The sequence below is a fragment of the Salvelinus fontinalis genome, chromosome 6 (genome assembly GCF_029448725.1).
Source record: "Salvelinus fontinalis isolate EN_2023a chromosome 6, ASM2944872v1, whole genome shotgun sequence".
Classification (NCBI taxonomy): domain Eukaryota; kingdom Metazoa; phylum Chordata; class Actinopteri; order Salmoniformes; family Salmonidae; genus Salvelinus; species Salvelinus fontinalis.
This window is the reverse complement of record NC_074670.1, coordinates 8,001,453-8,014,575: the sequence shown is the minus strand read 5'-3', so window position 1 is coordinate 8,014,575 and position 13,123 is coordinate 8,001,453. Positions and strand designations below refer to the sequence as shown.

Below are 13,123 nucleotides of genomic sequence, written 5' to 3'. Positions count from 1 at the left end.
TGGAAGCCATAGGAATTGCAATCTGGTAGCTGGACTTGGATATGCCCCTATGCTTTCCATTGTAAGAGCATGGAAGAGGTCTGGTATAGTGTTAATTAGAGAGGTCTGGTATAGTGTTAACTAGAGAGGTATAGTGTTAATTAGAAAGGTCTGGTAAAGTGTTAATTAGAGAGGTCTGTTATAGTGTTAATTAGAGAGGTATAGTGTTAATTAGAGAGGTCTGGTATAGTGTTGACTAGAGAGGTCTGGTATAGTGTTAACTAGAGAGGTATAGTGTTAATTAGAGAGGTCTGGTATAGTGTTAACTAGAGAGGTCTGGTATAGTGTTTACTAGAGAGGGCTGGTATAGTGTTAATTAGAGAGGTCTGGTATAGTGTTAATTAGAGAGGTCTGGTATAGTGTTGACTAGAGAGGTCTGGTATAGTGTTAACTAGAGAGGGCTGGTATAGTGTTAATTAGAGAGGTCTGGTATAGTGTTAATTAGAGAGGTCTGGTATAGTGTTAATTAGAGAGGTCTGATATAGTGTTTTAATTAGAGAGGTCTGGTATAGTGTTGACTAGAGAGGTCTGGTATAGTGTTAACTAGAGAGGTCTGGTATAGTGTTAATTAGAGAGGTCTGGTATAGTGTTGACTAGAGAGGTCTGGTATAGTGTTAACTAGAGAGGTCTGGTATAGTGTTGACTAGAGAGGTCTGGTATAGTGTTAACTAGAGAGGTATAGTGTTAATTAGAGAGGTCTGGTATAGTGTTAACTAGAGAGGGCTGGTATTGTGTTAATTAGAGAGGTCTGGTATAGTGTTAATTAGAGAGGTCTGGTATAGTGTTAATTAGAGAGGTCTGGTATAGTGTTAATTAGAGAGGTATAGTGTTAATTAGAGAGGTCTGGTATAGTGTTAATTAGAGAGGGCTGGTATAGTGTTAACTAGAGAGGTATAGTGTTAATTAGAGAGGTCTGGTATAGTGTTGACTAGAAAGGTCTGGTATAGTGTTAACTAGAGAGGTATAGTGTTAATTAGAGAGGTCTGGTATAGTGTTAATTAGAGAGGTCTGGTATAGTGTTAACTAGAGAGGGCTGGTATAGTGTTAATTAGAGAGGTCTGGTATAGTGTTAATTAGAGAGGTCTGGTATAGTGTTAATTAGAGAGATCTGGTATAGTGTTAATTAGAGAGGTATAGTGTTAATTAGAGAGGTCTGGTATAGTGTTGACTAGAGAGGTCTGGTATAGTGTTAACTAGAGAGGTATAGTGTTAATTAGAGAGGTCTGGTATAGTGTTAACTAGAGAGGTCTGGTATAGTGTTAACTAGAGAGGGCTGGTATAGTGTTAATTAGAGAGGTCTGGTATAGTGTTAATTAGAGAGGTCTGGTATAGTGTTGACTAGAGAGGTCTGGTATAGTGTTAACTAGAGAGGTATAGTGTTAATTAGAGAGGTCTGGTATAGTGTTAACTAGAGATACTGGTATAGTGTTAACTAGAGAGGGCTGGTATAGTGTTAATTAGAGAGGTCTGGTATAGTGTTAATTAGAGAGGTCTGGTATAGTGTTGACTAGAGAGGTCTGGTATAGTGTTAACTAGAGAGGGCTGGTATAGTGTTAATTAGAGAGGTCTGGTATAGTGTTAATTAGAGAGGTCTGGTATAGTGTAAATTAGAGAGGTCTGGTATAGTGTTAATTAGAGAGGTCTGGAATAGTGTTAACTAGAGAGGGCTGGTATAGTGTTAATTAGAGAGGTCTGGTATAGTGTTAATTAGAGAGGTCTGGTATAGTGTTAATTAGAGAGGTATAGTGTTAATTAGAGAGGTCTGGTATAGTGTTAATTAGAGTGGTCTGGTATAGTGTTGACTAGAGAGGTCTGGTATAGTGTTAACTAGAGAGGGCTGGTATAGTGTTAATTAGAGAGGTCTGGTATAGTGTTAATTAGAGAGGTCTGGTATAGTGTTAACTAGAGAGGTCTGGTATAGTGTTGACTAGAGAGGTCTGGTATAGTGTTAACTAGAGAGGGCTGGTATAGTGTTAATTAGAGAGGTCTGGTATAGTGTTGACTAGAGAGGTCTGGTATAGTGTTAACTAGAGAGGGCTGGTATAGTGTTAATTAGAGAGGTCTGGTATAGTGTTAATTAGAGAGGTCTGGTATAGTGTTAACTAGAGAGGTCTGGTATAGTGTTGACTAGAGAGGTCTGGTATAGTGTTAACTAGAGAGGGCTGGTATAGTGTTAATTAGAGAGGTCAATCAATCAATCAATCAATTTTATTTTATATAGCCCTTCGTACATCAGATAATATCTCGAAGTGCTGTACAGAAACCCAGCCTAAAACCCCAAACAGCTAGAATGCAGGTGTAGAAGCACGGTGGCTAGGAAAAACTCCCTAGAAAGGCCAAAACCTAGGAAGAAACCTAGAGAGGAACCAGGCTATGAGGGGTGGCCAGTCCTCTTCTGGCTGTGCCGGGTGGAGATTATAACAGAACTATGCCAAGATGTTCAAAAATGTTCATAAGTGACAAGCATGGTCAAATAATAATCATGAATAATTTTCAGTTGGCTTTTCATAGCTGATCATTAAGAGTTGAAAAACAACAGGTCTGGTATAGTGTTAATTAGAGAGGTCTGGTATAGTGTTAATTAGAGAGGTCTGGTATAGTGTTTTAATTAGAGAGGTCTGGTATAGTGTTAATTAGAGAGGTCTGGTATAGTGTTAATTAGAGAGGTCTGGTATAGTGTTAATTAGAGAGGTCTGGTATAGTGTTTTAATTAGAGAGGTCTGGTATAGTGTTAATTAGAGAGGTCTGGTATAGTGTTAATTAGAGAGGTCTGGTATAGTGTTAATTAGAGAGGCCTGTTAAAGTGTTGAGTAGAGAGCCATTTTGCTGGAGGGGGAGAGGAGGACCAGTCTGGCATAACCCAGAAGTATCTTCTCAGGAGTATCTTCTCAGTAGTATCTTCTCAGTAGTATCTTCTCAGCAGTATCTTCTCAGTAGTATCTTCTCAGCAGTATCTTCTCAGTAGTATCTTCTCAGGAGTATCTTCTCAGTAGTATCTTCTCAGTAGTATCTTCTCAGTAGTATCTTCTCAGCAGTATCTTCTCAGTAGTATCTTCTCAGTAGTATCTTCTCAGCAGTATCTTCTCAGTAGTATCTTCTCAGTAGTATCTTCTCAGCAGTATCTTCTCAGTAGTATCTTCTCAGTAGTATCTTCTCAGTAGTATCTTCTCAGCAGTATCTTCTCAGTAGTATCTTCTCAGTAGTATCTTCTCAGTAGTATCTTCTCAGCAGTATCTTCTCAGTAGTATCTTCTCAGTAGTATCTTCTCAGTAGTATCTTCTCAGTAGTATCTTCTCAGTAATATCGTCTCAGTAGTATCGTCTCAGTAGTATCTTCTCAGTAGTATCTTCTCAGTAGTATCTTCTCAGTAGTATCTTCTCAGTAGTATCTTCTCAGTAGTATCTTCTCAGTAATATCGTCTCAGTAGTATCGTCTCAGTAGTATCTTCTCAGTAGTATCTTCTCAGTAACATCTTCTCAGTAGTATCTTCTCAGTAGTATCGTCTCAGTAGTATCTTCTCAGTAACATCTTCTCAGTAACATCTTCTCAGTAATATCTTCTCAGTAGTATCGTCTCAGTAGTATCTTCTCAGTAGTATCTTCTCAGTAACATCTTCTCAGTAACATCTTCTCAGTAATATCGTCTCAGTAGTATCTTCTCAGTAGTATCTTCTCAGTAACATCTTCTCAGTAACATCTTCTCAGTAATATCGTCTCAGTAATATCTTCTCAGTAGTATCTTCTCAGTAACATCTTCTCAGTAGTATCTTCTCAGTAATATCTTCACAGTAGTATCTTCTCAGTAGTAGCTTCTCTCAGGTTCTCTCGGTATCAGCTGACTCTTGTTACACACACACACACACACACACACACACACACACACACACACACACACACACACACACACACACACACACACACACACACACCAGAGAGGTCTGGTATAGTGTTAATTAGAGAGGTCTGGTATAGTGTTAATTAGAGAGGTCTGGTATAGTGTTAATTAGAGAGGTATAGTGTTAATTAGAGAGGTCTGGTATAGTGTTAATTAGAGAGGGCTGGTATAGTGTTAACTAGAGAGGTATAGTGTTAATTAGAGAGGTCTGGTATAGTGTTGACTAGAGAGGTCTGGTATAGTGTTAACTAGAGAGGTATAGTGTTAATTAGAGAGGTCTGGTATAGTGTTAATTAGAGAGGTCTGGTATAGTGTTAACTAGAGAGGGCTGGTATAGTGTTAATTAGAGATTTCTGGTATAGTGTTGACTAGAGAGGTCCGGTATAGTGTTAACTAGAGAGGTATAGTGTTAATTAGAGAGGTCTGGTATAGTGTTGACTAGAGAGGTCTGGTATAGTGTTAACTAGAGAGGTATAGTGTTAATTAGAGAGGTCTGGTATAGTGTTAACTAGAGAGGTCTGGTATAGTGTTAACTAGAGAGGGCTGGTATAGTGTTAATTAGAGAGGTCTGGTATAGTGTTAATTAGAGAGGTCTGGTATAGTGTTGACTAGAGAGGTCTGGTATAGTGTTAACTAGAGAGGGCTGGTATAGTGTTAATTAGAGAGGTCTGGTATAGTGTTAATTAGAGAGGTCTGGTATAGTGTTTTAATTAGAGAGGTCTGGTATAGTGTTAATTAGAGAGGTCTGGTATAGTGTTTTAATTAGAGAGGTCTGGTATAGTGTTAATTAGAGAGGTCTGGTATAGTGTTAATTAGAGAGGTCTGGTATAGTGTTAATTAGAGAGGTCTGGTATAGTGTTTTAATTAGAGAGGTCTGGTATAGTGTTAATTAGAGAGGTCTGGTATAGTGTTAATTAGAGAGGTCTGGTATAGTGTTTTAATTAGAGAGGTCTGGTATAGTGTTAATTAGAGAGGTCTGGTATAGTGTTAATTAGAGAGGTCTGGTATAGTGTTAATTAGAGAGGTCTGGTATAGTGTTTTAATTAGAGAGGTCTGGTATAGTGTCAATTAGAGAGGTCTGGTATAGTGTTAATTAGAGAGGTCTGGTATAGTGTTTTAATTAGAGAGGTCTGGTATAGTGTTAATTAGAGAGGTCTGGTATAGTGTTAATTAGAGAGGTCTGGTATAGTGTTAATTAGAGAGGCCTGTTAAAGTGTTGACTAGAGAGCCATTTTGCTGGAGGGGGAGAGGAGAACCAGTCTGGCATAACCCAGAAGTATCTTCTCAGTAGCATCGTCTCTGTAATATCTTCTCAGGAGTATCTTCTCAGTAGTATCTTCTCAGCAGTATCTTCTCAGTAGCATCTTCTCAGGAGTATCTTCTCAGTAGTATCTTCTCAGTAGTATCTTCTCAGTAGTATCTTCTCAGTAGTATCTTCTCAGCAGTATCTTCTCAGTAGTATCTTCTCAGTAGTATCTTCTCAGCAGTATCTTCTCAGTAGTATCTTCTCAGTAGTATCTTCTCAGCAGTATCTTCTCAGTAGTATCTTCTCAGCAGTATCTTCTCAGCAGTATCTTCTCAGTAGTATCTTCTCAGCAGTATCTTCTCAGTAGTATCTTCTCAGTAGTATCTTCTCAGTAGTATCTTCTCAGTAGTATCTTCTCAGTAATATCGTCTCAGTAGTATTGTCTCAGTAGTATCTTCTCAGTAGTATCTTCTCAGTAGTATCTTCTCAGTAATATCGTCTCAGTAGTATCGTCTCAGTAGTATCTTCTCAGTAGTATCTTCTCAGTAACATCTTCTCAGTAGTATCTTCTCAGTAACATCTTCTCAGTAACATCTTCTCAGTAATATCGTCTCAGTAGTATCTTCTCAGTAGTATCTTCTCAGTAACATCTTCTCAGTAACATCTTCTCAGTAATATCGTCTCAGTAATATCTTCTCACTAGTATCGTCTCAGTAGTATCTTCTCAGTAACATCTTCTCAGTAACATCTTCTCAGTAATATCGTCTCAGTAATATCTTCTCAGTAGTATCTTCTCAGTAACATCTTCTCAGTAGTATCTTCTCAGTAATATCTTCACAGTAGTATCTTCTCAGTAGTAGCTTCTCTCAGGTTCTCTCAGTATCAGCAGACTCTTGTTGTCACACACACACACACACACACACACACACACACACACACACACACACACACACACACACACACACACACACACACACACACACACACACCACCACACTGTTCCACCACCACACTGTTCTACCACCACACTGTTCTACCACCACACTGTTCTACCACCACACTGTTCCACCACCTCACTGTTCCACCACCACACTGTTCTACCACCACATTGTTCTACCACCACATTGTTCTACCACCACACTGTTCTACCACCTCACTGTTCTACCACCACACTGTTCCACCACCTCACTGTTCTACCACCTCACTGTTCTACCACCACACTGTTCTACCACCACACTGTTCCACCATCTCACTGTTCTACCACCACACTGTTCTACCACCACACTGTTCTACCACCACACTGTTCTACCACCACATTGTTCTACCACCACATTGTTCTACCACCACACTGTTCCACCACCTCACTGTTCCACCACCTCACTGTTCTACCACCACACTGTTCTACCACCTCACTGTTCCACCACCTCACTGTTCTACCACCTCACTGTTCTACCACCTCACTGTTCCACCACCTCACTGTTCTACCACCTCACTGTTCTACCACCTCACTGTTCTACCACCACACTGTTCTACCACCACACTGTTCTACCACCACACTGTTCTACCACCACACTGTTCCACCACCACATTGTTCCAACACCTCACTGTTCTACCACCACACTGTTCTACCACCTCACTGTTCTACCACCACACTGTTCTACCACCTCACTGTTCTACCACCACACTGTTCTACCACCACACTGTTCTACCACCACACTGTTCTACCACCACACTGTTCCAACACCACACTGTTCTACCACCACACTGTTCCAACCCCTCACTGTTCCAATACCTCACTGTTCTACCACCACACTGTTCTACCACCACACTGTTCCAACACCACACTGTTCTACCACCACACTGTTCCAACCCCTCACTGTTCCAATACCTCACTGTTCTACCACCACACTGTTCTACCACCACACTGTTCTACCACCACACTGTTCCACCACCACACTGTTCTACCACCACACTGTTCCAACCCCTCACTGTTCCAATACCTCACTGTTCTACCACCACACTGTTCTACCACCACACTGTTCTGATGCAGGTCACATGAAAAATCCACTGGTCTGTTATTGGCTGATGCAGGTCACATGAAGAAACAACTGGTCTGCTATTCGCTGATGCAGGTCACATGAAGAAACAACTGGTCTGTTATTGGCTGATGCAGGTCACATGAAAAATCCACTGGTCTGTTATTGGCTGATGCAGGTCACATGAAGAAACAACTGGTCTGTTATTGGCTGATGCAGGTCACATGAAGAAACAACTGGTCTACTATTGGCTGATGCAGGTCACATGAAGAAACAACTGGTCTGTTATTGGCTGATGCATGTCACATGAAAAATCCACTGGTCTATTATTGGCTGATGCATGTGACATGAAGCAACAGCTGGTCTGTTATTGGCTGATGCAGGTCACATGAAGAAACAACTGGTCTGTTATTTGCTGATGCACGTCACATGAAGAAACAACTGGTCTGCTATTGGCTGATACAGGTCACATGAAAAATCAACTGGTCTGCTATTGGCTGATGCAGGTCACATGAAGAAACAACTGGGCTGTTATTGGCTGATGCAGGTCACATGAAGAAACTTCACAAACAATTTGTGATATAATCAGTGCCAATTCACTTTTCATATAATGCTATTTTTCCACCCAATTTAAAGAAATGTAAAACATGAATTAATGTGCTGTTATTTTCTTGCTGGTTCTGGTCCTGTATGTGAGGAAAAACTAAATCAGCATTTATTGAAGGAGCAGGCGTTGTCTCTAATGAATTATATTGAATATTTTCAGCTAATCTTCTGCTAAAGTCTCTGCTCAAGCGTGTCTAATTGAGTTCATGCTAACGTAGGTTTGATGCAAAAGGTAAGTTACTCAAGTAATATGTAATGCAAATTTACTGCAAGATATCAACAATTTGTTGACACAAGCACATAGTTACTGTTGTTATTTTGAGTTTTTAATGTGCTGATTGTTTATGAAGTCACCTATTCCCAGAGCTGGACTGAGTGGAATTATCAATGAGCAACTCTGCAAGATTTAACAAGAAATAATCCCTGATGAATTTGATCACAAAGCCTTTGCTATATTTAACTACAAAATAATAATGTATTTAAGTTACATCAATAGTGTTGTTTTTAAAATATAAAATCTGAAAAGATATATTGCAGTGTGATTTTAGAGTACGGGTAAGAACAAAGATGAATCATCTAGGCTTATCTGTAGCGAATTGAATGGTTTGCAAATCCTTGTCAGCAGTGACACCAGTCGAGAGGGCAACGTGTGACACACAATATTATCTTAAAGCCCAGTATTAGGCTCTAGGCTAAGTGAGATAATCAAACATCCTATGGATTGAATCATCACGAAGTACCTCTTGACCCCCCTCATCATGCTAATCAGTTAGTGATATGTGAAAGAGGAGGGGCTGGACTTTTAACCTTACCTTTTTAAATCTCTCTGTGTCTCAGCATAGAGGCTTCTCTTGTCCCCATCCCATACTAGATTCAGGACTGTTTTTCCACCACCAGTGGCAACATGGCAAAGCCAATGGTAAGTCTTGTTAACCTTCATGCTTGTGTGGATACTCTTATCAATAAAGTTACATATTGAACAGGCTTTGTAACCTACTGCATTGGGATATCTGTTGCTGGGTAAATTAACTGGTTAATATTATGTACATCATTATACAATATTAGTGGGACATAAACTGTAAATTGTGATTACAATGATTATCAAAAGCCAGAGAGAGATAAATGATTGAATAGCATAAAGCAAACCAAACGTGACACATTTAAAAGACAATCTCTTTGGCCTTATGTTCAAAGACAAGTCAACTATCTGCTTGTCAATAACAGGAACTAGAGCTGAAGAATGTGAAGCTGAGAGCTGGAGACCAGTTGAAAGTGGAGGGGAGGATTCTGACTGAGGCGAAGGGGTACGGACATTTAACTGGTTTGGTCTGGTTTGGTTTGGTTTGGTCTGGTCTGGTCTGGTCTGGTCTAGTTTGGTCTGGTCTGGTTTGGTCTGGTCAAGAAATCACACCCAGAGACCCATCACATTCATTTAGAAGAATAACTGAAAAACAAACCACCAGTTCCACAAATGCTTTTCTAAAGACTAGAGAACGGAGAATGTTTTAGTGTTGGTGTACTGTATGTAGTATACTGTATGTGGTGTACTGTATGTGTGGTATACTGTATGTGTGGTATACTGTATGTGTGGTGTACTGTATGTAGTATACTGTATGTGGTATACTGTATGTGTGGTATACTGTATGTGTGGTATACTGTATGTGTGGTATACTGTATGTGTGGTGTACTGTATGTGTGGTGTACTGTATGTGTTGTGTACTGTATGTAGTATACTGTATGTGTGAAACCAATTCATGTAGGAGAAGTGCAGACATGTAGTGGGGTTTCTGGAATGATTAGTCTTGTGACTTCCTGTTACACAGGTCCAGAGGTGAGTCCAAGAAGGGTTCTGTTCGGGGCGAACAGGTTACTTAGCAACAATTTCAGTTGAACGATTTGAATGAACATTCCAAACAGTTGTGGTGAAACAACAAACATCTATGATTACTGTGGTCATATTGTATTTATATTCCTAATGTATTTATATTCCTACTACATGCAATAGAAAGCCTACATGGACACATGATTATTTGTATCGGCAGTTTAGACCCAAAACATTCGCCTCACACTACCCTTCTCGAACTGTTTCCTAATGTTACCGAAACGTTTGCGGCTAGCACAAATCAAACACGATAACGAACGATTTCCCTCGTTGAACGAACCCTCAGGTTCCAGCTAGAACTGGGCCGTGACGAAGATCACCTGGCGCTGCACTTCAACCCCCGTTTCAAGGACGACACGGACGGCGCTGTGCTTGTGTGCAACTCAAGGATTGACGGCTGCTGGGGTCACGAGGAGAGAGAGAAACACAGTGACCTCCAAAGGGGTTCTACTTTCAAGGTGGGACATTAATTGTTGGGATGGGGAAGAGGGTTCCGACTGGACCAAGGAGGATGTTAGTCCGGATATATACACACGTTTAAATAAATGAAAATATAATATTTGAGGGAAAAAAGGGCATTGTGGTATTTCATAAAGGGATGAGTCCGATGAACTTTTGCGATAACATTTGTATGTCTCTGAGTCCAGTATGACGGAGGTTAAAGGTAGTTTTGCGTGCCGATGCTAACTTGTGTTAGCGCTAGCTTAGTGCAAAGACTGAACGTATGCTAGCTGTACACGAAGACTAGCTGTCTTTTTTTGCTGATTCACTACCTCTAACTTCATACTGAACGATTCACTACCTCTAACTTCATACTGGACGATTCACTACCTCTAACTTCATACTGAACGATTCACTACCTCTAACTTCATACTGAATGATTCACTACCTCTAACTTCATACTGAACGATTCACTACCTCTATCTTCATACTGGACGATTTACTACCTCTTCATACTGAACGATTCACTACCTCTTCATACTGAACGATTCACTACCTCTATCCTCATACTGGACGATTCACTACCTCTTCATACTGGACGATTCACTACCTCTAACTTCATACTGAACGATTCACTACCTCTTCATACTGGACGATTCACTACCTCTATCTTCATACTGGACGATTCACTACCTCTATCTTCATACTGAATGATTCACCACCTCTAACTTCATACTGGACGATTCACCACCTCTAACTTCATACTGGACGATTCACTACCTCTAACTTCATACTGGACGATTCACTACCTCTAACTTCATACTGAACGATTCACTACCTCCAACTTTATACTGAATGATTCACTACCTCTAACTTCATACTGAACGAATCACTACCTCTAACTTCATACTGGATGATTCACTACCTCTAACTTCATACTGGACGATTCACTACCTCTAACTTCATACTGGACGATTCACTACCTCTTCATACTGGACGATTCACTACCTCTAACTTCATACGGGACACAGAGACATAACGGTTTCCACGAGTTCATCTGACTCTGGGGAGGTAGATGACGGGCTTTATTGTCAAAATCCTGAACTATCCCTTTAAGGTTGTTCAGTGTAGTTAGTTATGAGTTCTGTCGTACTGACTGCATTGTTCAGTGTAGTTAGTTATGAATTCTGTCGTACTGACTGCATTGTTCAGTGTAGTTAGTTAATTAATTCTGTCGTACTGACTGCATTGTTCAGTGTAGTTAGTTATGAGTTCTGTCGTACTGACTGCATTGTTCAGTGTAGTTAGTTATGAATTCTGTCGTACTGACTGCATTGTTCAGTGTAGTTAGTTAATTAATTATGTCGTACTGACTGCATTGTTCAGTGTAGTTAGTTAATTAATTCTGTCATACTGACTGCATTATCGAGCATCCAGTACTGCAGTACAGCATATATTTATTTTTAAATGTATTTAACCTGTAATTAACTAGTCAAGTCAGAGTTGAACTAGGCGTAGAATATAGTGATGTAACAATGAAACCATGTGGGTATTAGAGTAAGTCAATGTGTTGTCATAGTGACGGGTTCCTCTCTCTCCCGTTCTCTCTCCAGATTGTCCTGAAGCTGACCAGAGACGTGTTTGAAGTGGAGATGCCTAATGGACATGAGATCAAGTTCCCCAACCGTTCCGTCCTGGACGTCATTACCTACGTTCGCGTCAGAGGAGACTTAAAGCTCACCGCCTTTAAGATCTACTAAAGAGACCCATAATATCCACCTTGTGTAGCCTGGCAACAATGGCAGAGCCAATTTGTCTCGTTTGCCTTCCAATTTCCGGTGCATTCCGGCCCAATGACACACAAGCAAGTGGGCGGGGCTACATATAGAGTTAGACCAATGGGCAGTAAGACAGGATCAATGGCCCGTATCAAATACTAAATGGAAATATGGGGTGACCATGGTACGTTTTGTTGTAACAATATTCTGACATACAGTAAACACAAGGGACAACTGGGGACGAGGTTAGGATACTGTCAACTAATTACATTCCTTTACAAATACAGACGTGTTTCACACACATCTTGGCCGGATGAAATGTCAGTCAATGTTTTACTTGTTTTGGTGAGAAAGAATGTATTCTTATAACATAGTAGACCAAATGATTACATTATCACTGACCTAATCTCTCATGTTCTGATACTGTAGTAGACCAAATGATTACATTATGACTGACCGTGTCGACAGATTGGGTCAACAATTACTGAGCAGAAAAGAGAATAGCCGTTGACTCCAGAAGCACGGCGTAAATGTTTACGACGATTTGAAAATGTTATTTTCTGTATACATTTAATGAAGCAAAACAAAATGGACGCCTGTCATGTCATCAATAAAGTGAAGCATCCTCAAGTAGTGAATGCCGTGTCTTTAGTTCCATGATAACATTGTAGCCCTATTCTATACATTTAAAACGTTTTAAAGTCATCTCTTTTTCTTAGAATATAATTGTCCCCAAAGTTGAACTCCCAAGCGTCAAGGCTTACGATATAGCTTTAAAAAATAAAATCACTCCATTTGAGTGACTCCCACTTCCTCTGGAATGTTTTGTGTGTGTGTGTCTCGCTGGTTCACCTTGAATCTATAAAACCACATCTTTATCAGATCAAACGCTATAAAGACTTCATGAAAAGCCCTTGAGAGACTACTATCTGGTGTACTCCTACACACGGGAACAGATTTTCCTGAGTGTGAACTGGAAGGTGGGGATTCACAGGGGTATGGAGCGTCAAGGTATAAAAAGACCACGTGAGAATCCAAGCTATACGTATAATCTCTCCTAATAATCACCGAAAAGGAATTTTCCTTTAGATGCATTATGTTCCTCAGACCCACTCCTTTCCTGTCCTGTCCACTCTCCCAAACTCCCAACGGGACAATATATCACGGGCCATGTGAGAGGTTGTCCCTCAGTGACTGCAGC

General features: G+C 40.2%; 1 protein-coding gene across 2 annotated transcripts; it reads left to right on the top strand.

The window, feature by feature from the left end:
* The first annotated feature begins 7,798 nt into the window (after nucleotides 1-7,798).
* LOC129856930 (galectin-2-like) lies at nucleotides 7,799-12,555 on the top strand. 2 transcript variants are annotated; one of them, XM_055924711.1, is made up of 5 exons: nucleotides 7,799-8,053; nucleotides 8,659-8,740; nucleotides 9,046-9,125; nucleotides 9,990-10,161; nucleotides 11,758-12,555. In XM_055924711.1, exons 2-5 carry the CDS (start codon nucleotides 8,726-8,728, stop codon nucleotides 11,902-11,904), a joined length of 414 nt encoding a protein of 137 aa, XP_055780686.1. In that variant the 5' UTR covers nucleotides 7,799-8,053; nucleotides 8,659-8,725; the 3' UTR covers nucleotides 11,905-12,555. The 2 variants fall into 2 exon arrangements, with proteins under 2 accessions (XP_055780686.1, XP_055780687.1); XM_055924712.1 differs by lacking the exon at nucleotides 7,799-8,053 and having other exon boundaries at nucleotides 8,636-8,740.
* Nucleotides 12,556-13,123: the final 568 nt, after the last annotated feature.

Bases quoted from the DNA above. Each gene is read 5' to 3' on its own strand.
- LOC129856930 (XM_055924711.1), top strand. The intron at 9,126-9,989 runs GTACGGACATTT...ACGAACCCTCAG, and splicing joins ATTCTGACTGAGGCGAAGGG to GTTCCAGCTAGAACTGGGCC. The intron at 10,162-11,757 runs GTGGGACATTAA...TTCTCTCTCCAG, and splicing joins AAAGGGGTTCTACTTTCAAG to ATTGTCCTGAAGCTGACCAG.